This window comes from Hemicordylus capensis, chromosome 2 (assembly GCF_027244095.1).
Source record: "Hemicordylus capensis ecotype Gifberg chromosome 2, rHemCap1.1.pri, whole genome shotgun sequence".
NCBI classification, from domain to species: domain Eukaryota; kingdom Metazoa; phylum Chordata; class Lepidosauria; order Squamata; family Cordylidae; genus Hemicordylus; species Hemicordylus capensis.
Genome location: NC_069658.1, coordinates 162,435,259 through 162,459,525, shown reverse-complemented (window position 1 = coordinate 162,459,525; position 24,267 = coordinate 162,435,259). Strand labels below are relative to the sequence as shown.

Sequence of the window (24,267 nt, the reverse complement as noted above, 5' to 3'; positions counted from 1 at the left end):
AGATTTCGACATACGAACGACAAAAAATACCGGAAGTCGTTGCCGGTTTAGATGCGGCTTCCTCGACCTACAAATTTTTAGATGCGGTTTCCTTGACTTACGAGTGTTTCCGGACCTCCGTGGATGCGCTTTTCGACTTACGGAAATTCCGACCTACGAACGTGCGTTCGGATCGGATTATCTTCGTAAGTCGAGGGACCACTGTAGATATGTTCTACTATGGCAAATAAGCCTGTCTCTTGTCCATAAAACGTAACAGTTATCTTTAGTTGGAGTTGGGGAGACATAGGAACATAGGAAGCTGCCGTATACCGAGTCAGACCACTGGTCTATCTAGCTCAGTATTGTCTATACAGACTGGCAGTGGTGAATGCAGCAATGTTTGCCAAAATCTTTTGGCCATGAACTCTTCTCAGAAGGATCTCAAGACAAGATTTCTGACTCCATCTCAGGGAATGTTTCTAAGCAAAAGAGAGAGCACTTTTCTTACTCAGGTTTTCTTACATACCTGTCTCGTCACTGATCTCGCCATCCGTGCATTCAACACATTCGAAGCAACAGGTAGGCTGTCCCTCAATAATGCCTTTCCTTGTGCCTGGCAAGCAGTCTCTGCTACAGTTAGAGAATGGCACCTGCAGGAATAAAAACCATCTGGTTACAGTAAGAGAGGCATGATCACGAGGCAGAGCCGCACATCTTCGATAAGGGGACTCAGGACCCATTCATGCACTCACCACGCAGTGATCCTGCCTCAGGATGCTGCTGCCCATGTTCCTCTGTTATTGTGTGAAAGAGTGGATGGGTTAAAATCCATTGTTTTGGACCACCCTAGTATTCTTTGCTGTGGCTTTGCAGAAAATGACATACAAACCTAATAGCAGATCTTGCACATTTACAAAACAGCTACAAGATGAAGGCAGAAGTAAACACTGAGAGCGGTTAGTGGTCTAGAGGTGGAAAGTTACTAGCACTTCAACAATGACATGGAACTGCCTTACTTCTCAGTGAAAATTTATCAACTAGGTACAGGGATCCACAAATTTAGGCTTAGCTCACCAGCCAGCCATTTTTGTGCTTGCCACCAACCCCCTCTCAAATCCTTTGGGACACACAGGCAGAGGGCTTAGAAGAGAAGCAGGTCTTCTCTCATTTGCACTTGGATATGAAGATGGTAAGAAACAGCGGGAACTCTCTCCTGCTGCTCAAAAGGGATCCCTGGGCAGGGAGGGAACAGGGAGACCAACAAGTTTAAAGGAAAAATACAAGCTGGTCGCCTACTTTTATTTCTCTGTTAAATCCAGCTCGCATAATTTATATACAGTTGAGCATAGCAGATCATGGCAGATTACTGAGAATACAAAAATGTATTCACCATTAAGTCTAACATGTATCTCACTTCCAAATTTAATAACTTCATATTCAAGTTCTGAGCAGGAGTTGATACCATAAGCAGAAAAGTGCCCAAGCAGAAGCCTAAGATAATGAGCTGACTGCAGTCATTCTACCAGCAGATATAGGGCCAGGACATCCATGGAAAGCCGGTCCACGCGAGCTCAGGGAAACAAAAAGCCGCTAGCTCAGGGAAGCAAAAACTTGCTCTACTGGCCTTCATTATGTAGCATTCTACTAACATAGCTTTGTTACAAGTTTTTGTAATATTCTACTAATGTAGCTTTGTACCTTAATAGAATATTATAAGAACTTGGTTCTCTGTGAATTTTCTAGAAGTAACAGAGATGGCTGTACATATTAAAATTGGATTTGGGGGCATTTGAACTAGTGTTGTCACTTCTCGAAGACTGTTCTCCATTTGATAAAGACTAACATCAAAACGGAGGTCACTGGGTCACCATTGTGGATGTGTGGACTTCTTTGTAACAGACTACTCTCTACACAATGGACTTCACTGTTCTTCTAATGCAACATATTTAGTTTCATTTATGTGATTTCCAATTGTTATCTTTTGTTTTATCTTAGATTGAGAATACATTTGATCATAAAATTATACTGGACTAAGTTGTTGCATATTCTGCCCTCCCCACCCCAGCCCCGTGGATAGAAAATTAGCATCCAGGGAGAAGAATTCTGGCTTAGCCTTTTCCTTGTCATGCTAGTCTGTTCTACATGGGCTAGCTTCATTTTTTCCTTCGTATGGAGGAACATTAGTCACATGAGCACTCTCTGGCAGTCTGAACATTCCAGACACAGGTTTACCACCTCGATGAGAATTAAGCATTGCTTCATAAACTTGCCTCTCCATACTACCACCCGTCATCTTCTCATCATTTAACAGCTTTTGCCAATAGAAAGAAAGTTCATGTGACTGGTCTGTTGATAGACTACCCAAATTTACCCAGAGACAAATGGTATATAGGAGATCTTTATTTTGAGGGCTTTAACCAGGGATTAATCCTCAGGGTTTCTGCAAAGCATATCCCTCCTGATGGTTTTTCTTTCTTTCTTTGCTCTACAAGCTCTTCATAGCACCACATCTAGTTGCATGAGATAGATTGGTGGAATAGGGAAGATTGCCTCCCATCCAAAGCTTTGTCATTCTTAATTCTGCAATCAAAAGCAAGGAAGCAATACTCATATTTACTCGAATAGATAATTCTGAATTTAAGATGACCTCCTTAAAAAATACAGGTTAAATACAGGCTATACCTGTATTTTTCTGAAAGGAAGAGGACTCAATTTATGACAGCCAGTGTAGTGTAGTGGTTAGAGTGCTGGACTAGGATCGGGGAGACCCAAATTCAAATCCCAATTAAGCCATGATACTTATTGGGTGACCCTGGGCCAGTCACTTCTCTCTCAGCCTAACCTACTTCAAAGGGTTGTTGTGAGGAGAAACTTAAGTATGTAGTACACCGCTCTGGGCTCCTTGGAGGAAGAGCAGGATAGAAAATATAATAAATAATAAATAAATAAATCCCAGCGCCGCCCCCCCCCCCAATTTCTAAAATCAAAAAACTTGGAAAAAACATAGTCCTGGATTCAGATAAATAGGGGATTGACAAAGCTCTTTTTTAAAAAACAGAAAAGAAACATGCATTGCCACAATGTTCTTTCTGGTGACTAGCAGGGAAAACCTCTAAACATACTCTGCCACAGGAAAAACATGTTTTAAAAAACCAGCCAACTGCACAAGAAGGCAGTCAGTACTGCTTTCAAAAGGATGCCAGACTGTGGCTTGGGCTAGGATGCAGTATCCGTGTCAAGGGCTGGAGGGGAAGGGTTGCTATAAAAACTCTTCTCTCTCACTCTCTCTCTCACACATACACCTCCCTGCTGATCCTTGCCTGCAAAACATTCTCACCTGACAATGGATACAGAAGGGATGCATAGAAAATGGAGCCTCAGTGGCTACAAGAAGGAGAATTTCAGCTCAAGTTTGTGGACCCATGGAGTTGTATGGTAAATATGATGTAAACTCAGGATGACCAATCTTACCTCTCTGGAGAATCCGTTCCACAAAATCTTGTCTTCATTGATAAATAACCTCTCTCCATTCTTGGCGTTAACATTGTAGTGTCCAACCTCCTCAAACACTATGGAGCCGTCCTCTGGTGACAGGTGCCAATTGATAATTGAGTAATTCCCTGTTACGTCCCCAAACCTATCAAAAACCACTTGCTCTCCCATATTATTCGTGAACTTCAAATGCAGCAGATGGTTCAGTACCTAGAGAGAAAGACAGGGAGACATACTGAAACCTGCCGCCAGTGGTGTTGGCATCTCCTGAAGTGAACAAAGCCTTCTGGGACAAATGTAAATGTCGTAAAGTGCTTGAAATAAAGTAATGACAGAATTAGACATTGCTGCTACTACTGTAATGAACTGATTTATAAAACACGGTTTCCCCTGATAAGTGGACAAAGAGGCACCTTTAAAAGTGGTGTCCCTGTCATAGCATAGTGGTTAGAGAGTTGGATAAGACCCAAGTTCAAACCCCCATTCAGCCATGAAACTCACTGGGTGACTCTGGGCCAGTCATGTATCTCTCAGCTCAACTTAACTCACAGGGTTGTTGTGAGGATAAAAATAACCATGTACACCACTCCTCGGAGGAAAAGCGGGATATAAATGTAAGTAAGTAAGTAAATAAAAATAGTACGGGGAGAGCTACTGTCCCTATTCAGCTCAGCAGTCTCTCTCCCTGTTGCTGGTTTCTCTCTTGTTTCTTTTTGGGCTGAGGCAGGGAACTATCTTTTCATTCCTATTATTATGTAAACGACTTGGGAAAAGGATATATAAACTTTGTAAACAAACAAGCTTTTACACATCAGCCTTCTCATGGTGCCCATTATACTTCCTCTTGCAGACTTGTGTGACATCTTCATAGCAAGTAGTGATGGGGGTGAATTTACAACTGGGGGAGCTTGAAATATGCTCCCCCAGTTCAAAAAGCCTCATCCCATTTTAACAGGCCCCCAACCTCCTTTAAGATGGCCCAGCTTGAAATGCGGGTTTATCCCTTTATTCTTGCCAGCCCCCCTTCCCAAATAAATAATAATAAAACCCTCACTTTAAGAAGCGGGAGGGGAGGACTCACTAGAGACAGGGGAGGCCTGACTGCCCGCTCTTAAGTTCTTCTAAATCAGGCCTGCACAATGTAAGGCCCCGGGGCCAGATCCAACCCACAGGGACTTTTCTGCTGGCCCCAGGGGGCCCCAAAGTATGATGGTGTCTGTGCTGAGGTGTAAAATGCCATCTTGCCCCATGGATCTGGTGGGTTCAGCCCCCTTTCAAAACTGACCTTGGCAAGCTTTGAAAGTACATGGGAGACAGGGAAGAGGAATGCTAGGAGCCTCCTCTTCCCTCCCTCATGCTATGGCTAACTAATAATTGTTTTCATTAATATTTTTAATACTTTTAATGTGATCATTAGTGTGCTGCAAATTTACCTCAACCCCTGCATAACAAGTAATGGTTGGTTCCGACCTACCAGGGTATTTGAGTTGTGCACCCCTGTTCTAAATGATGACCCTGAACATAAGGGGGTAATTTCCTGCTCGGATGCATGGGATTTGTACTTTTAACCACCTCTCCCCTTTCTCAGGCATAAGTTTTTGTGGGTGGTGCTGACAGTGTGCTAAAATCATGTGGGCATTTTAAAAAAACTGTTTTTCCTCTCAAAACAAAACAAAACCCCTTTCCCCCAATATTCACAGGAACACTTTAAAAAAAGGCTTTTTGAGGTGAGCCAAGGAGAGTTTGCCTATCATTAAGTGTGAGTAGTTTGCACAGATCCTGGAAAATAGAAGCCAATATAACATTAACATGGCCAGTGATACTGACTGATTAATTGATTTAATATATTTGTGGCCTGCCATTTAGGACAATGTCCTTAGTATGGCTAAAAGTGTTAAAAACAATAATAATATATAAACACATAAAATCAAGCATAATGACAAGAAAAACCAATAAAATTATAGCAGGCAGAGCTAAAAAATTAATAAAACCAACTAATTAAAAGCCATATAAAAAGGAAGTTTTAAGATCATGCTTATAACAGGGAGGGTTGGGCCTTGGCTAAGCTCGCAAGGGAGGGAATTCCAAAATGGCAGTGCCCCCACTAAAAATGCCTTGTCCCTGGTACCTGCCAACCAAGTCTGCATGTAAGAAGGACCAGAAGGCTGGGTCTAAAATGCCGATAACTGAGATTGGGTAGGGTGGATGCTGATCCAATGGGCTTTGCTCCAGGAGAAAACTGCTGAGAAGGCTCAGCCTCCAACACAGTCTGCTCTTTAACATGCCACACTATGGGCATATTACCAATGCATCGTTTGGCAAAATGGTATCCAAGCTAAGCCAGATATTCCATCTCTAAAATCAGGTTAGGCTGGGAAATTAATTCCACCCCTCACCCCCAATTTGCACTTTATATAAATGAAAAGCATAAAATTACCTTTATTTTGAGATACGAATGGCTACTGTGTGACCATTAATAATGGAGATATAGCTAATTCCCTAAGCCAAAGGCTGTCAGCCATTTTTATTTCCTCCAGCCCCCACTCCTCTGCAGCACCTGTGGGCCTGGAAACATGCAGATTCCAGCTCTTATCAGGCTTGCTCAATTTAGGCCCCCCAGCTGCTTTTGAACTACAACTCCCATATTGCCCAGTTACAGTGGCCAATAGCCAGGGATTATGGGAATTGTAGGCCAACATCTGCAGGAGTTGAGCAGCCCTGTTAGATGAAAGATCTTCAAGAAAACACACACCCCAGTATTGCACCACAGATTTCTCATGAAGCCTACACACTGTATCTTACCTCCTGTTCCTCCATCAAAAACAAAAAGTTATTTACTATGAGTCAACAGCAGCACAAGAGTGGGTGCCTCCCTAGAGAAAATGTTCCATAACCAGAGTAAACAGTGAAAACATCCTCTTCACAGTGGTCACTTGCCTAACTTCAGAAGGCAACAACACCTAGAGAAAGGTTTCTGGTGGAGATCTTAGTTCACAGGCATTGGAAAAGGTGCCCAAGTCTTGAGCCATTTATGCACAATACTTTGAACTGAGGTCTGAAATGGACAGCACCCAGTGAAACTGTTTCAGAACAGGCATGATATATTTCGTAGGACCAGTCTTAGTTAGCAACTTAGCAACTTTATGCTGAACTGACTGATGTTCCTGAGAAGTCTTCAGAGTATAATGTATTTCAGAAGTTGATTTTGCAGGTTACCAGGGTGTGGATAACTATGCCCAGGCTCTCTCTGTCCAGAAGAGGTCATAGTTGTCACATCAGCCTTAGCTGGTGAAAAGTGCTTCAAGTTACAGAGTTTTCAGACTTCTCTGTAGTTTTTAGCCTACTTTCCAGTAGGCTTATGAGCTCACCCAGCATTCTGTGTGTGTGTGGGGGGGGGGGGGGTCTCCTTGCACTCCATCAACTTTGCAATGCCTGGACCAATATGAAACAAATTGGATACAGTTGTAGGGACACATAGGGACACCTCAACAGCATAGTTTGTGATAATGTCATCCACACCAATTCCAGATGGCAGATATGTAAACATTTGAGGCGAAAGTGGTCTAACTTGTGAACCAGCTAACTGATTTGAACCAGATTTGCTACAGGAGTAGGGACACACAGGGGCATCTCAAGGGCCTAGTTTGTAATTATGTCATCCACCCCAATCCAAGATGGTGGATGCATGAACATTTGAGGTGCAATTGGGAACCGATTTGGACCAAATTTGGTAAAGTTGTAGAGACACATAGGGACACCTCAAAAGCATAGTTTGTGATGATATCATCCACCCCAATTCAAGAGGCAGATACGTGAACATCTGAGGTGCAAGTGGGCTAACGTGTAAACTGCCTAACCAATTTGGATCAAATTTAGACCAGTTGTAGGGATAGGGAAAGGAAAGTAGGCAGATTAGTTCTTACTACACAACATTTTTGGTTTTTTTAACAATGGGAGGAGAGTTGGTCTTGTGGTAGCAAGCATGAATTGTCCTCTTTGCTAAGTAGGGTCCACCCTGGATGGCAGATTACATCTGTGCACTTTAAGATATTCCCCTTAGTGGGTGGGGCCATAGCTCTGTGGGAGAGCATCTCTGCCTGCTTGCATGCAGAATGTTCCCAGTTCCCTCCCTAGCATCTCCAAGATAGGGCTGAGAGAGACTCCTGCCTGCAACCTTGGAGAAGCCACTGCCCATTTGTTTAGACAATGCTGAACTAGATACACCAATAGCCTGACTTGGTATAAGTCAAATACCAATGTTCCTATGTTACTTGGGCTTCCCCTGGAAGTTATTCACACATGCCTTCATGCCCTGGGGTATCTGAAGAGCAAATCTGCTTCGCAGCAGATTCACAAGATGTTTAATTCGGGAGATTAAATGGACAGTTCACATAGGGTTGGCTCATCTCCGCAATCCCTGGCAGATTTTGTTCCTGTGCGTTCCCACCGGCTTGCTCCGGGTTTTTCTTCCAACCAATCACAACAGAGGAGGTGACGAGAGCTTTTTTTTTTTTTTTTTAGTTTGACAGCTATGGAAGAATGGCATGACAAGTTGCCAAGCCTTGCCTTTGTGAGTGACTGCCTTCATCACCTCATGTCCCCCCACCCCCACCCCAGACCATTTAAGAGGCAGGGAATTTTAAAGCAGAAACCAGTGTATTAGTTTACAGCTACTGCATTTTCAGTACTGCGTTATCCTGGCGTGTCAAGAACTGGATCCAACAGAGGACTGAGCCTGTTGATCCTCAACTAAGCACTATCCAAAGAAGGCGGCAGTGAGAGACCCGTCTGGCCAGGAGCCTTTGGGTTGCACAATGAGATCTGACCCCCACCCACGCAAAAGCTTCCCTGTGGGGACATGGCTTGCTAGCAGCTCACATGACCCTTTGGTGCCCCTTGCCCTGCTTCTGACCATGCTCAGCCTTCCCTAGCCTCATCATCCAATCTCACAGCATTTTGGCAAGATCTGGGATTGAGCCCTGGCTGCTCCAATTGCCTCTGCACAAAAAGCCCAACACCAGAGAGGGGGTGGCAACGCTTCAATCACAAGCAGAAAGCAGCAACACATTTGCTGGTTAACACGGAATGGTGTGTGTGGGGGGGGCTATGCTCCTGGTTCCCCCAGGGAGACAGAGGGAGCTACGAAGGTGGAGCACAAGCAGAGAGGCAGAAAGGGGAGCCAGACAAAATGCAGACACACACACACACACACACACACACACACACACACACAGAGGGAGAGAGATGAATGGCTGATCTTACCAGGCAGCAATGGGCTGATGGAACTAATGGGGCTGATGGAACCAAACAAAGGGAATATTACATTCTGGGTGTGTTTTCCTAACCAGGTGTGTGCTGGCAAAAAGGTTAGAGATGCCCGGCTACAAGCTGGCAAAAAACCCAAACCTGTCCACCTGTTGCGGCACTGACCGCTCTCAATTCAGCCATCCCTAGAGAGAGAGAGAGAGTCCGGTCTCCAAACTTGCCCCCAACCCCAGCTGGTTAGCTGGCTGCTGGCGAGAGGACATCTTAAACCCAGAACACTTCCTTGTTGGCGCTATAAAGTAAAAAGAATGTGCTGGACCTCCCAACTCTTGTTCTAGGGCAGCCTAACAACAGGCCTCGAGACTCCTGAAGCCAAGCAACATTATCCAATGCCTTTGTAATGGGACTAGCAGAATACATTACTGCAAGCTCCGGTTATTTTAGAAGCATGGACATTGAAGCTTGCTGTAGTCTCCATTCAGCATATCTAAACCTTTGTAAAAAGCACAGGAAGGCTCACATTTTGCAGTTTGTGCTTGCGTTTAACTCAGGAATTTCTCCCTCACAACATACCCAACACAGCTGTCAAACTCAACTTCACTGAGTTTTGAAAAACGCTGAATTACTGGCATGGCCATTCCACACATCAAGGGGGAAGCGGCAGGGCATAATAGAAGCCTCGGATCCACCCCACCCCCCAAAGCTGCTGAAGCTAGAGGATTTTTTTTTTTTAAGCTGGACATACTTTGGGCTAAGCCAGAATGTGCAGCCTTGATTCGGGGGGAAACAGAGTCCTGTCTGTACTGATCCCTGATCGCCCACAGGGATTTCGGGGTAAATGCAACTAATATGTGGACTGGCACACTCCATTCCAGAGCAGAATTGAACTGAAAGCCCTGTGTGCAAAGCCGCCTGGCAAAGCTGGATAAATCAGCACCCCCAAGCTCTGAGCCTGATTCTTTGGGGTAAGTTGAACAGCAACTCCATGATCACACAAACCATGTCCCAACAGCACCTCACTCTTGGCAAGATTGAGATTCAATATATTGGCCCCCATCCAGTCCATTACTGACCCAGACGCCAATTCAGCATTTACACTGCCTCACCTGAATGTGATGAAAAGGAAAAGTAGACCTGGGTGATATCAGCATACTGATGGCAGCTCATTTCAAATCCTCAATGATCTTATTCAGCAGTTTTTAATAGTAATGAAGGTGGCACCTTATGGGATCCCACAGCATAACAGCCATGAATCTAAGTAGTAGTCACCCAGCAACACCTTCTGGAATTAGTCCTCCGGATATATGGGGAACTGCTGCAAAGCAATGCTTCCAGCTGCAAATATGAACCTATCCAGAAGGATTAAGCAAGTTTTTGTGCTAAAACTTGGTCCAAAGCGAGGCTGAAATGGATCTAGATAGTCTCATACAAGAATGCCTAAAGTAGTAGCAACCACCTGCTCAAGCGTTTTGCAATGGACAGAGATATTCCATTGTTATGATTCACGGAGTCAGGGTATTGCTGCTTTGTTACCTGCCATAGATTAGGCTCAATAACAAGCTCTTATGTGTGTTTGACTGGATTCACACCAAGTCTTCCTTCACTTTCGTTAAATTCTAGCTGTTTCATCTCAATTCCCCACCTCTGTTAAACCAAGGAGTCGAATGAGCCTTGCTAAGTGGGAGAGGGCACTTAAGAATGATTGTGTTCACCACCAAAGTCACAAAAACTAAGATGAGCTCTGTTGGATCATGCCAAGCCTATCTAGTCCAGCATCTCATTTCCCACAGTGGCCAATCAGATGTCTCCAGGAAACACAGAAGAAGGAAATGAAGGCATACACATCTGCCATTGCTCCCCTACAACTGGAGTCCATTTGGGATTGGACAGAAATCTAAAAAGGAACTGTCAGGATGCAGCTGAGCTCAAAGCATGTCCATGCGGATGATACCACTGTGCCTTGGCCAAGTGCATTCTTAGCTCATGAAATATCATGTTGGGGAGGGGGGATGCTTGCAATTCCAGCCAGAAATCTGGAAAGGGTGACACCATTATATGTTGCCTGGCAGCAGCAGCAACAACAGCTGCCGAGTAGCCTGCTGTCTCCCTTTAGACAGGGGTGTCCTTCCCTTCCCTCATTGGAGTGCATGTTCCTGCAAGGACCGGGGCTGCCTCCTGTGAAGGAATCCCATCCCAGATTGTGACACCCTATTGTGAAGCTCTTCTCCCAGGAAAGCTGACCTTGTGGTAGCAAGCATGAATTGTCCCCTTTGTGAAACAGGGTCTGTCCTGGGTTGCATCTGAATGGGAGACTATATGTGTAAGCTATTTCCCTTTAGGGGATGGGGCTGCTCTGGTAAAAGGACCTGCACGCTTGCATGCAGAACGTTCCAAGTTCCCTCCCTGGCTTCTCCAAGATAGAGCTGGAAGAGACTCCTGTCTGCAACCTTGGAGAAGCCGCTGCCAGTCTGTGCAGACAATCCCGAGCTAGATGGACTAATGGTCTGGTTTGGTATGGCAGCTTCCTATGTTCCTATGAATGATGCCTGGATTGTGACCCAACCAGCTAGGTAGACCTGGCCGATGGTGAATTGTTAGAGGAAGAGGGCTTGCCTCCCTTGAGCTGCTCAGTGACCCTCTAAGTAGTGCAGTGCTCCTAAGGCTGAGAGTAGGTTGGGGAATAAAGATAAGGCAACCTCCCCATCCAGTGGCAAGACTCTGAGGTCTAAATTATGCCTCCTCTCCAGGAAGCTATCTCAGCTGCACGTGGGAATCTGGCAGGAAGATGAAATCCTTATATACACCAACTCCCCTCTCTGGTTCTTGTTGGACTTGAATGGTGTCATCTTCCACTATTCCTTGGATGCAGACATGAGGGCTAACCCCAGGATGAAGGGAGTCATTATGCCCATTCATGCCAAGGGAAGGAATGCCTGAAAATGAGTAAATGATGCTTAGGATTTGGCCTTGTGCGAGCAGGCATTATATATTCCCCATCATAGAAAAAACCATGTTATCCCACTCATACTGGTAAAAATGTGTGGGGGTTTTTCCAGAACCACTGAGGAGTGGTTCTGCTCACTGGCAGCAAGAGGAGTACTGATAATGTGACACTACAGCAGTGGAAAAAAGTAAATGGCTTGAGTAGTTAATTATAGAAATAGAATAGAAAATGAATAAATAAATAAGAACATAAGAACAGCCCTGCTGGATCAGGCCCAAGGCCTATCTAGTCCAGCATCCCGTTTTGCACAGTGGCCCACCAGATGCTGCTGGAAGCCACAGGCAGGAGTTGAGGGCATGCTCTCTCTCCTGCTGTTACTCCCCTGCAACTGGTACCCAGAGGCACCCCGCCCCCGAGGCTGGAGGTGGCCTAGAGCCCTCCGACTAGTAGCCGTCAATAGACCTCTCCGCCATGAAGTTATCCAAACCCCTCTTAAAGCCATCCACGTTGTTGGCTGTCAGCACATCTCGTGGCAGAGAATTCCACAAATGGATTATGCGGGGTGTGAAAAAGTACTTCCGTTTGTTGGTCCTAGATTTCCCGGCAATTAATTTCATGGGATGACCCCTGGTTCTAGTGTTATGGGAGAAGGAGAAGAATTTCTCTCTATCCGCTTTCTCCATACCATGCATGATTTTATAGAACTCTATCATGTCTCCCTGCAGGCATCTTTTTTCTAAACTAAATAGCCCCAGGTGTTGTAGCCTAGCCTCATAAGAAAGGTGCTCTAGGCCCCTGATCATCTTGGTTGCCCTCTTCTGCACCTTTTCCAGTTCTACAATGTTCTTTTTTAGAGGTGGTGATCAGAATTTTACGCAGTACTCCAGGTGTAGCCACACCATAGTTTTGTATAAGGGCATTATAATATTAGCAGTTTTATTTTCAATCCCCTTCCTAATGATCCCTAGCATGGAATTGGCCTTTTGCACAGCTGCCACACATTGAGTTGACACTTTCAACAAGCTGTCCACCATGACCCCAAGATCCCTCTCCTGGTCAGTCACTGACAGCTCAGATCCCATCAGCATATACTTGAAGTTGGGGTTCTTCGTCCCAATGTGCATCACTTTATACTTGCCAAAATTGAACCGCATTTGCCACTTTGTCGCCCACTCACCCAGTTTGGAGAGATCCTTTTGGAGCTCTTCACAATCAGTTACGGATTTCACTACCCGAAAGAGTTTGGTATCATCTGCAAATCTGGCCACCTTGCTGCTTACCCCTGCTTCTAGATCATTTATGGATAAATTAAAAAGCACCGGTCCCAGTACAGATCCCTGGGGGATCCCACTTCTTACTTCCCTCCATTGCGAAAACTCTCCATTTATACCTAGCCTCTGTTTCCTGTCTTTCAACCAGTTAGCAGTCCACACATGTACTTGTCCCCTTATCCCATGACCACTAAGTTTCCTCAGGAGTCGTTGATGAGGAACTTTGTCAAAAGCTTTTTGGATGTCCAGGTATACTATGTCAACAGGATCACCTTGATCCACACACTTGTTGATACTCTCAAAGAACTCCAAAAGGTTGGTCAGGCAAGATTTACCTTTGCGGAACCCATGCTGGTTCACTCCCAGCAGGGCCTGTTCTTCTATGTGCTTTACAATTTTATCCTTGAGGATGCTTTCCATCAATTTGCCTGGAATGGATGTTAAGCTAATCGGCCTATTATTTCCCGGATCACCCCTGGATCCCTTCTTGAAAATCGGTGTTACATTTGCTACTCTCCAGTCCTCTGGTACAGAACCTGATTGCAGGGATAAGTTATATATTTTAGCAAGGAGGTCAACAATTTCACATTTGAGTTCTTTGAGGACTCTTGGATGGATGCCATCCGGCCCTGGTGATTTGTTAGTTTTCAGTTTTTCCAGACAGTTTAGAACACCCTCTCTCATCACTTCTATCTGACTCAGTTCTTTAGCCACCATCCCTGAAAAGCCTGGTTCAGGAACAGGTATATGCTCAGTATCCTCTGCCGTGAAGACGGACGCAAAGAACTCATTTAGCTTCTCTGCAACCTCCATATCCTTCTTAATAATCTCTTTCACTCCCTCATTGTCTAATGGTCCAACTGCCTCCCTGGCAGGTTTCCTGCTTCTGATGTATTTAAATAAGTTTTTGTTATTCCCCTTGATGCTTTTAGCTAAATGTTCCTCAAACTCTCTTTCCGCCTCCCTTATTGTTGCCTTGCATTTCTTTTGCCAGAGTTTGTGTTCCTTTCTGTTCTCTTCATTGGGACAGGCTTTCCAATTTCGGAAGGAAGTCTTCTTCCCTTTTATGGCTTCCTTGACAGTACCCGTTAGCCAAGCTGGCATCTTCCTGGACTTAGTGGTACCTTTCCTCTTTTGGGGTATACAATCTAATTGAGCTTCTAGTACTATGGTTTTGAGTAAACTCCATGCACTCTGGAGCGATGTGACTTTCCTGATTTTCCCTTTCAGCTTCCTTTTCACCATACTCCTCATTTTGGAGAAGTTTCCCTTTTCTGAAATTCAAAATGTCTGTGTTAGACTTCCTTGGTGATTCTCTCCCCACATGTAAGCTGAATTTGATGGCACTATGGTCACTGTTCCCTAAAGGATCGATGACACTGACATCACGCACCAGGTCCTGGGTGTCACCCAGAATTAGATCCAAGGTTGCCTTCTCTCTGGTCAGTTCCAAGACCAACTGTTCTAGGGCACAGTCATTTAGCGTATCTAGAAATTTGACCTCTTTGTCATGACCTGACTGTGAATTTACCCAGTCTATGTGTGGGTAATTGAAGTCACCCATGATTACAGCCCTGCCTCTCTTTGACGCCTCCCTGATTTCCTGCTGCAACTCCCAGTCACTGTCAGCATTTTGATCAGGAGGGCGATAGCATGTCCCCAGTAGCACATTCCCTTTCAGGCCTTGTATTCTCACCCACAGGGTTTCTGTGGAGGACTCCAGTCCACCCAGGTTTTCTAGCTTGTTAGATTCTATGCCTTCTTTAACACAGAGTGCTACTCCACCTCCAAGGCGCCCCTTCCTGTCCTTTCTATAGAGTTTATATCCAGGGATAACAGTGTCCCACTGGTTCTCACTGTTCCACCATGTTTCTGTTATGGCCACTATATCTATTTCTGCATTAGCCACCAAGCACTCCAGCTCACCCATTTTGGCTCGGAGGCTTCTGGCATTGGCATATTATTATTATTTTTACATTTATATCCCGCTGTTCCTCCAAGGAGCCCAGAGCAGTGTACTACATACTTAAGTTTCTTTTTCTATAAGCACCTATACGCTGAATCTCTCACCTGATGTACGCTATCTTTCTTTTTACTCTTTGACCAGCTGGCACAGTCTCCCTTCTGCTCTTTATGCGGTACTGCTCTGTCCCCTTCTGTTTTATCTGTATCCTTTGCACCCTCGCACTTTAAAGGATGGTTTTTGCCAAATGGGATACTGCCCAGCTCCCATCGGCTGTTACCCAGGCGTCATTTTAAAAGCTGCTCTGCAACCTTTTTGATTTTAAGCGCCAGCAGTCTGGTTCCATCTTGGTTCAAGTGCAGCCCGTCTCTTTTGTACAGGCCTTACTTACCCCAAAATGTATCCCAGTGCCTAACAAATCTAAACCCCTCCTCCCGGCACCAGCGTCTCATCAACGCATTGAAACCCCTCAGCTCTGCCTGTCTCACTGTACCTGCACATGGAACAGGTAGCATTCCTGAGAATTCCTGTCTCCTCCCCAGCACTGCCTAACAGTCTTTCTAGACTCTGTGTGATGTCCGCAAACTTTGCACCAGGCAGGCAAGTCACCGTGCGGTCAACACGCAGGTCACAAACCCATCTCTCTATACCTCTAATGATCGAATCACCTACTACAATAGTCTTGTATCGGGCAAAACCTTATCTCCTACTCAGGGGTGGAGGGAGACCAGCGGTGGCCCAGGTTCAGCCCGCCACCACGGCCAACTAGCCCCACCTCCTGCATCAGATGTAAGTGTCTGACATCAGACGCAGGGCACATAGTTAAGCCACGCCGTAGGGGGCATAGCTTAGCTCACAAATGGGGCTGCGTGGCCCTGTTTGCGAGCTAAGTCTGCTGCCTTTCAAAGGCAAGGGGAGTCACTCCCGGCCATGCTGCAAACGCAGCACTTGTTTTGCTTGCAAATGGGGCTGTGTGGCCCTGTTTGCGAGCAAAATAATGCCCCTGCATCTGACGTCAGATGAAGGGGCGTGGCTGCGGTGAGGCACAGCCCCTGAAGTGTAGTGGCCTGTGTTCTTTGAACCTGTTCATGCAATGGTGGCACCACTCATGCTCCCACTACCTGTTGGGAGCTATTATATGGATAATAAAACAAAGTGAACTTAAAGTCGCTAATAAAAATCTAACAGTTGCCACCATACTTAACATGTGGGATGGATGGCGTAAACATCTATCACTAGGCATGTCATCACTAACATGGTTCTCAGTGTATCCTCTTTTTTTGGAATAAGCTTCCCTTTAATGACTTCTCTTCTTGGGTCAAAGTGGAAGTTAATTGGTTTTCAACTAGTACCACAATCACAATCTATTACCAATCAATCATCTTTATTATGGTCCAAGACCAGCATAAGATAGAACAGTAGAGCATGATTCAAAATAATAATAATAAAAAAAACAAATTATGGAACCATGAAACTATATTATTTTAAAATTATAAAGCTAAGCCACCTAATGGCATAGCGGGAAATGACTTGCCTAGCAAGCATGAGGTTGCCGGTTCGAATTCCCACTGGTATGTTTCCCAGACTATGGGAAACACATATCAGGCAGCAGCAATATAGAAAGATGCTGAAAGGCATAATCTCACACTGTGTGGGAGATGGCAATGGCAAACCCCTCCTGTATTCTACCAAAGAAAAACCACAGGGCTCTGTGGTCACCAGGAGTCGACACCAACTCTATGGCACACTTTTTACTTAGTATAAAGCTATATTATAATACTATAAAGCTGTTATCCTTGGAAAAGAGGGTAGGTATGAGATTATTAAACAGCTGTATTAAAAATATGAATATATAAAATATGAAATATATAAAATGCAAAAAAGTAGTGGCTAAAAAAATCTATTACCATTGGTTCAATTGTAACAGTTATTCCCAGAGATTTCCTTTTCTTGAATGGAATACTTATAGAAACAAAGCATTATGAAAAAAGAATTATTCACTTCAAAAAGATAAACCAAGAAGCAAATTCAGTAAACAAAAGTCTGGTCTTGCAGATATATCACATGCTACTTATAGACAAGCAGGATCATAAAATGTCTTATATGAAGAAGAGGAAGTAACTGTTACTTCCTGCACTGTAACTTGATTTCAATAGCCTCTATGAAATCAAAGTTACTATGATTTGAAGTAACTTGAAATCACAGAAAAAGACTGGGAAACAGGATGGTCAGACAGGAACCTCAAATAAATCACTATTTATAAATATAAAGGATTTTTAAAAAAGATATTGGTGGATATGAGGAAAATTATTCAAAGTCGTCCCATTGAAACTAAAAGGACCAGTTAGGCATTCCACATAACCGGAAATGTGCAGACCCAGTGACAGAACGGAACTGGATACAAAACACTTGGGATTTGTTGATAGTGGGGAAGATAATGCAGTAAACCTGAACTCAGCAAGGGAGACAGGCAGTATCTAGACCATTTCATGGAAGTCTGCTGAGCAGCGATTACTTATCTGGAACCTTAACCTGTGAACTGGGTTATGTTAAACAAATACAAACTATGAGGCTATTCACACAGGCAGCCAAGACTTGGCTTGAGTCGCCCAACCTGGGCTGGTATGCCCATGTGCGCTGCCAGGATCAATCCCGATTCCAGCGCTGCCTCGGCCCCAAGCCTGGGAATTTACCCCAGGCTTTAACCTGGGTTTAAGGGTTGGGATTGCAGGCAGCCTGCGCACACACAGAGCCAGGCGGCCAGAGTGCCCGGCGGCCAGAGGATCCCTCAGTGCACTGTGCTCCTGCCACGGTGCATTGAGGGATGCCGGAAAACCACCTCCTCCCCCACTCGCCATGGCACCAATAGTGTGTCAGGCAAACCTGCCTCCCCGCCAGCCTCCGCCCCAGCAGCTTATTTGGTTGTGTGTGTGACCTTAGTATGTTTATATGAAGTTCTTCAATGAACCTCTAATCTGAACCTCTAACACGGACATTTTAATCTTCAAACAGTGAACGGGGGTGGGGGGAGGAGTTTTTGTTTTGTTTGGATTTTTGAAAGATTCCATAAAAGAGGAAGTTTTAAAATGATGAACCAGGTGCAGTCTTGGTGCCACCTTTGCACCCATGGCTCCTAAATGTTGAGCCAAATGTTCTCCTGTTGAACTTTTGGCTCCTCCTTTGGTTGGGAACACCCCTTAGAAGAAACTGTGCTGCAAAAATATTTGGGTAGGGTCAAATTATTCCCTGATGCCCAGAGAAAGCAATTCTTAGGACAAGGGGCTGGGGGGCAGGCCAGAGAGAGGGTGGATGGTTTCTGTTTGGGGAAGAGAGGGTAGCAAGGCAACACTTTTGCTCAATAGGAGTGATACCTTATATCTTAGTTCTTGGCACTACATGTGATGTTTATAATATTATTAGCTCGGAAGGGCTTGGTTTTTTCTTTAGTAATAGAAGGTAGACTGGCTTTGCTCTGCATGCAGAAGGTCCCAGTTTCAATTCCTGGCCTCTCCATATAGGACTGGGAAAGTATTCAGTTCCTTCCCAAGGCTCTGGAGAGCTACTGCCAGTCAGTATAGATAGACTTCTGAGCTAGATGGACCAATTGCTTGACTCAATAGAAGAAGGCAGTTTCTTCCTATGAGTTCCTGATGACTGGGCCACCTCAGCGTGATAGGGGTTTTTAATCCTACCCTCCACAATTCCAGTCTCTAGGGGGCCCCAATCTGGCAACTTACCCAGGAAAGGAGCTCCCACCCATCCCATGGCATTTTCCTAGTAGTCATTTTGGGGGCCCTTATGGACCAGAATTGAAGGAAATGCCCCCTACCAGCCCACTTTGGTCCTAAGATTCAGCTGCTATCAACTGAGGGAGGGGAATTAAGCCCATCATGCTAATAACATTTTAAATGTCATGTGAGTGGCCAGGGAATTAACAAAAAACAACAACCCATCATTGTTCTAATAGTGACTCCACTCCATCTTTGTAATACTCATCAGAGCTTGGGAAATTTACATTCCACAGAGCTAGAGGGAGGATGCGGAGAAACAGTTTGGAGTCAAAGCTGAAGTTCTGAATTTAGAGAGAATCAGATATTGACAGAGGAACTTTGGAGCCATAAGTTGATGAATGAAGCAACTTGAGGTGGAAAATCTCTTTCTGGGAATCTGATGCAGGATAGTAGATCTGCGGCCTACTCTAGGAATACTGATTTGCTTCCAAAGACACCATAAATATCCTGTACTTTCTCATGCAAAAGGAACTAAACCCTACAATGTTGTCCCTGGAACTTCTCACTATTCTGAGAAGTGTGTAGTATGTAGCAATAAACCAGAGGTTCTCAAACCTTTTGATACTATGACCCCCTAATATAATATATAGAGTTGAGTGATATCCCCCCACCCCACCCCATTATTAAAGTCTCTGATTTGATTAGGTAGAAATTAAAAAAGCATATTTACCTTTTCAGGATGAGCTTGCTTGTTCCTGTTTAGTTTTTCAAACCAGACTTCAAATCTGAGACTGCCAATCTGATTTCAGGTTGCAAGTTTATTTTTGTTTGGTATTTATTCTTCATAGCAGCAACTCCTGAAAACTCTGATTCACACAAATAGGATGCTACAAAGGGAATCAGTATTTTCATAGCATTCTCATGTAGTTTTTTGTGCTCAGACTGCACACTCATCCAAAATCCAGGAAGAGAGATAATCGGGAATTTAAAGTGGTCCTGAAGAGCTGCTCTGATGTCTCTGAGGCAGACGAGGAGACAGGAGAGGACAACCTCCAACTCCTCCTCAGCCACAAAGCTGAGGACAGGGACAGTAGCAGCACTTCCTGGGTTGATGGGCCAGAAGAAAATTCAAGAGAGAGAGAGGGGAGGGGAGGGGAGGGGAGGGACACTTGTTGGAACTCATCTACTGGGAAACTCTCTTCTGGCCTATCGGCTTCTGTGCCTGCCCCCAGGGTTGAAAGCAGTGAGGAGCTAGGTCAGGGTGGGCAAACCTGGTCCTTCAACTGTTGTTGAATGACTCCCAGAATCTCCAGTCACAATCTGTTTTGGCTGGGGAAGATGGGAGTTGTAGTTCAACAACAGCTGGAGGGCCAAGGGGGTTGTGTCAGCACCTGTCTGTGTCTACCTCCCATCTCCCCTGACTGTCCCCATGCCACACAGAGAGTGGGTAAGTTCCCGTTTCTCAACAGTTCTCTCTGACTCTGAATCCCCTTTAAAGTTGCTTGCGAGCTCCTGGGGGTCCCGAGACACAGTTTGAGAACCCCTGCAATGAAACATTTGGATCCAAGTTCAAAACCTCAAAGAGCCCAGGGAATGCAAGGAATTATTCCTTCTTTGAATCAGGAATGAAGTGCCACAGGAGAGCTCCCTGCTGGCACTAATCCCATACAGATATCTCATGCTGATGCCCTACCAGACCTTGACTGATGACAGAAGGTGAGGAGTAGGTGTACAAGCACAGTGTAAATGTGCAGGAGGCTTTGCAGACAGGGCTTCTACCTCAAATCTCCTTCAGAAGAGAGTGTGTGCCTTCACACACCAGCCAAACATACCCTGAAGTCCCTTCAAGATCCTTGGACCCACTCCACACACAAATGCGGCTTTGTCTTGCAAATTCTAGCTTATCTTAATGTATTTTCAGGTTTTTTAAATGCTCTTTTTAAGCTACTTTTCCCAAAAAGGGCTGGAGCAAATAGGGAGAGGCACTGACATAGAATCATTAGCATGATAAGAGGGATACTCTCTTTAGAAATGCAGATATAGCTCTTTAGTAATCTCTCTCTCCCCTTCCCCCAATTGGCTAGAAGGAAAACATGGAGGCATGCCATGTGAACTTGCAAAAACAAAAACTGAGAGCAGAGGGGAGGGGCTTCTTCCCTCAGTGCTGCGAGTGTAATTCAAAGTGGCTTCCCTCAATATTTACTCTGAAGCATGAAGCCATGGGCAAATAACTCCTAGGGTAGACATGCATTGGACCTGCAGATTTGCACTAATGCAGATACCTCAATTTAATTCTCTAAAAAAGAAACTCCTTCCCTTCTGGGTTAATGCTGTTATTTATGTGCATAATTGCGCTCTAGTAATCTGAGTTTAATAGTGCAAGTACTTCTTATTTTGGAATAAATCCCATTGAAAGAAATCATCTTTCTTTTGAGCAAACCAGTTAAGACTGCACTGTAACAGTGCTCTCTTCGGAGATGCAGGGGATCACTAGATCCCCTTGATCTTTGTAAACCAGATTCTGGCTAACCATCTAGCTTCTAACCAGGTTCTAACCTAACTATCTAGGTTACATCTGTGCTACTGAGGTATACCCCCACTTCCAAAGAGCAGGAAACCAATGAGGGGAAAAAAAATCAAACCAATGAAGTAGAATTTCCTTCCTCATTCACTGTAGTAGTAAATGGTGTATAACCTGTCCTTTGCACTAACAGCTCCATCATCATTATTCTTGTGTGTGTGATAAATGATGATAGCCCTTTCTGCTGTCATGGTTTACAAGCAGGAACTCTGCAAGGTGTTCATCCAGGGAGCACGTCTGACAGCAGCCGAACGGCAAAGGAGAGTTCAGGTCCTGTCAACTGGAAGCAGGTGCGTCAGCAGGGCACTTTCCAGATTGCACGCTATCACAGTGTTGCAATGGGTCCCTTAAGGGTGCTTCCATATTACCTGTGTTTTGACATCACAGCCCCTGTGTTGTACAGAAGGTGCCGTTCATATTTCCGATACCTTCTTTCAGATTTTATTGCTGTGTCACAGCCCTATAACATCATATCTGTGTTGCAAAAAAATAGCTGTATCTGCCCGTTGTAGGAGGCTTGCCCCCTTACAATGGATCTCTAATGCAGTTTGAATTTGGCACCACAAACCGTTGCTGTTTATTCCACTTTTTGTGGGGTAAAGCTCACAGTCTGGAAAGTGCCCAGGAGTACTGCAACATTAGATGTCATTCTTCAGGAGCATCACTACAACCAGCTGTCAATAGCAACAGTGCCTTGCTCCCACTAAAAAAAACAAAACACCCCACCCTTGTTTCATATTACTAGCCTTATACTGCATACTAATTTAACTGTCCCTGTAGTGCCCCCCCGCCCACTGCTTTATCCACCCCCCATCTTGCCCTGAATGAACTGGGCTTCTTTTAAATACTGCTGAATTTATTCTTTGGTATTTATGTTTCTATCTTTAGTTACAAAATATAAATGACAAGCCCTTAACAGTGAACTGTTTGGGCTAATCATTGACAGGCTGTAACCTATAAAAAGCTGCAAAAGTCACACAATGATACGGGCAGAGAATGTGGATTGTTCAACAGGCTTGAAAACACACACACACTCGTGAGGAAGGTGATCACTGTTACTTAGTAGCAAAAGCCCCCATCGGTATGACATGCAGAGTGTGTGCGGAAGGGGAACCTCTAAGTTCCATGGCTTTTAGTGGCGGTGAGTGTTCTAATGGGATCCCTGTCAGGAGGCTCTTGCATGCTTCCCTCTACCACAAATGCATCCTCAACTGCAGCATTTAGCTCTCCCCCATACCAGTGAGTGGGGGAAAGTAAAGGATAGGCATGGGGCACAGCTGGGGTGGGGGCTAATGCAGCTCCCTACCTCTAATGACTTACATAGAAAGCTGCCCAGACCTTTGGACCATCTAGCTCAGTATTGTCTACACAGACTGGCAGCGGCTTCTCCAAGGCTGCAGGCAGGAGTCTCTCCCAGGCCTAATCTTGGAGATTCCAGGGAGGGAACTTAGAACCATCTGAATACAAGCATGCAGGTGCTCCTCCCAGAGCGTCCCCATCCCCTGAGGGGAATATCTTATAGTGCTCATTGCACAGTACTCACTTGTGTGTGAGATGATGGGCAGGTCTAGTTTCCTCAGCGCATGGCATCCCAGACTGTAGCCAGTTTAATGGGAGCCACTGAGATTCAGTCCTGCTCCAAACTGCATGCTCTTTCAGAGGCAGAACCTTTTTCCTGGGGGCTGTTTCTTGGTCAAGCTAGACTTTGGCATGGATGTTCCAATAATTCAGTGTGAACTAGAGTTGCCATGCTTCCGGAATTCCGGGTTTTACCCGGATTTCAAGCATCTCACCCGGATTACTTAGCCACCCAGATTCGCCCAGATTTCAGTTTTCATTTTTTTAAAAAGGTAAACTCTAGCCCTTGTAAAAGCAAAGTTATGGAGCAAAACGTACAGTCACTATTCTGCTCAACAACTGGACTTGGATTAAGAGGGTACTAACTGGAAGGGTTTCACTTTTACAAGTACAGTAACCCCCTGAGGAATGTTGCCTTGTTTATTATCAGCAGAAGATCTCTTTCAGGTAGTTGAGATGATAGCTTGATTTTGATGTGAATCACTACCTGCCTACTAGGCTGTGTGTTGTAATGTTTAAGGACTTGGCTTTACATTCAATGCATGCCTACTTAGAAGTAAGCACTGTTGGTTTCAATCAGATCTTCTCTCAAATAAGTGTGTACAGAATTTCAGCCTTAATTAAAAGGCTGTGCTTTTTCTCTTTTTCTATTACTGCTGTTAATATGTAAAGGAAAATGATCAGGCAAAGATAACTTCCCCAACTATTGTTGATAGATATCCAGAGCAAATACAAATTAACTGGGAAGTGCAGCTGCTGATTGGAGAGGAGAGCTGGTCTTGTGGTAGAAAGCATGACCTGTCCCCTTAGCTAAGCAGGGTCCACCCTGGTTGCATATGAATGGGGGTCTAGAAGTATGAGTACTGTAAGCAGAGGCGTATCTAGGGAAAATAGCGCCTAGGGCAAGCACTGAAATTGCGCCCCCTGTGCAAACATCTGACACCCATCTTTCAGATAACTTTACCATAATATCAGCTGAAAAATAGAAGTCAAGCTCGTTAATCTTTGAATCTTTCAAAAACTATTTAGCAGTGGATGTAGACAGACCAAAAAATGCTGGAAAACTACAAATTTCAGTATGCTGGGGCTCCTGAAATACCCAAATACTATGTGGAGGTGTACTTGGAAAACTAAACAGAAGTGCCCGTCTAATTCTCTACTATGCATTTTAGCATCACTATTACATAAGTTTTAGAAATAAATGGAGAATTTGACTTTTCCCAGATACTCTGAAAATAATTGAAGGATATGCAGAGTAAACTGTGTCACTGCTTGGAATATATTCTAGTATTTCAGAAAGACAGTTAAAATGAGAGAAAGAGAGCAAGAAACTCCCAGTTGGCCTTCATATTAAGGATTTCACACTGATTCCAAGACAAACTCACCATTAATTAATAATATAATATTATTAATATTAATATTAATTATATTATTAACATTAATAATATAGCCATATTATT

At 44.5% G+C, this 24,267-nt stretch overlaps 1 protein-coding gene across 11 annotated transcripts in view; it reads right to left on the bottom strand.

Annotated features, from left to right (window-relative positions):
* The window catches only part of CASR (calcium sensing receptor), a 123,827-nt gene that overhangs the window by 5,663 nt on the left and 93,897 nt on the right, over window positions 1-24,267 (bottom strand). For all 11 annotated transcript variants that reach the window (XM_053303930.1, XM_053303928.1, XM_053303926.1 and 8 more), the window contains 2 exons: window positions 3,454-3,684; window positions 509-632 (listed from right to left, as the gene is read on the bottom strand). In XM_053303930.1, coding sequence (XP_053159905.1) covers window positions 509-632; window positions 3,454-3,684 — 355 coding nt within the window. The remainder of the gene's footprint in view (window positions 1-508; window positions 633-3,453; window positions 3,685-24,267) is intronic.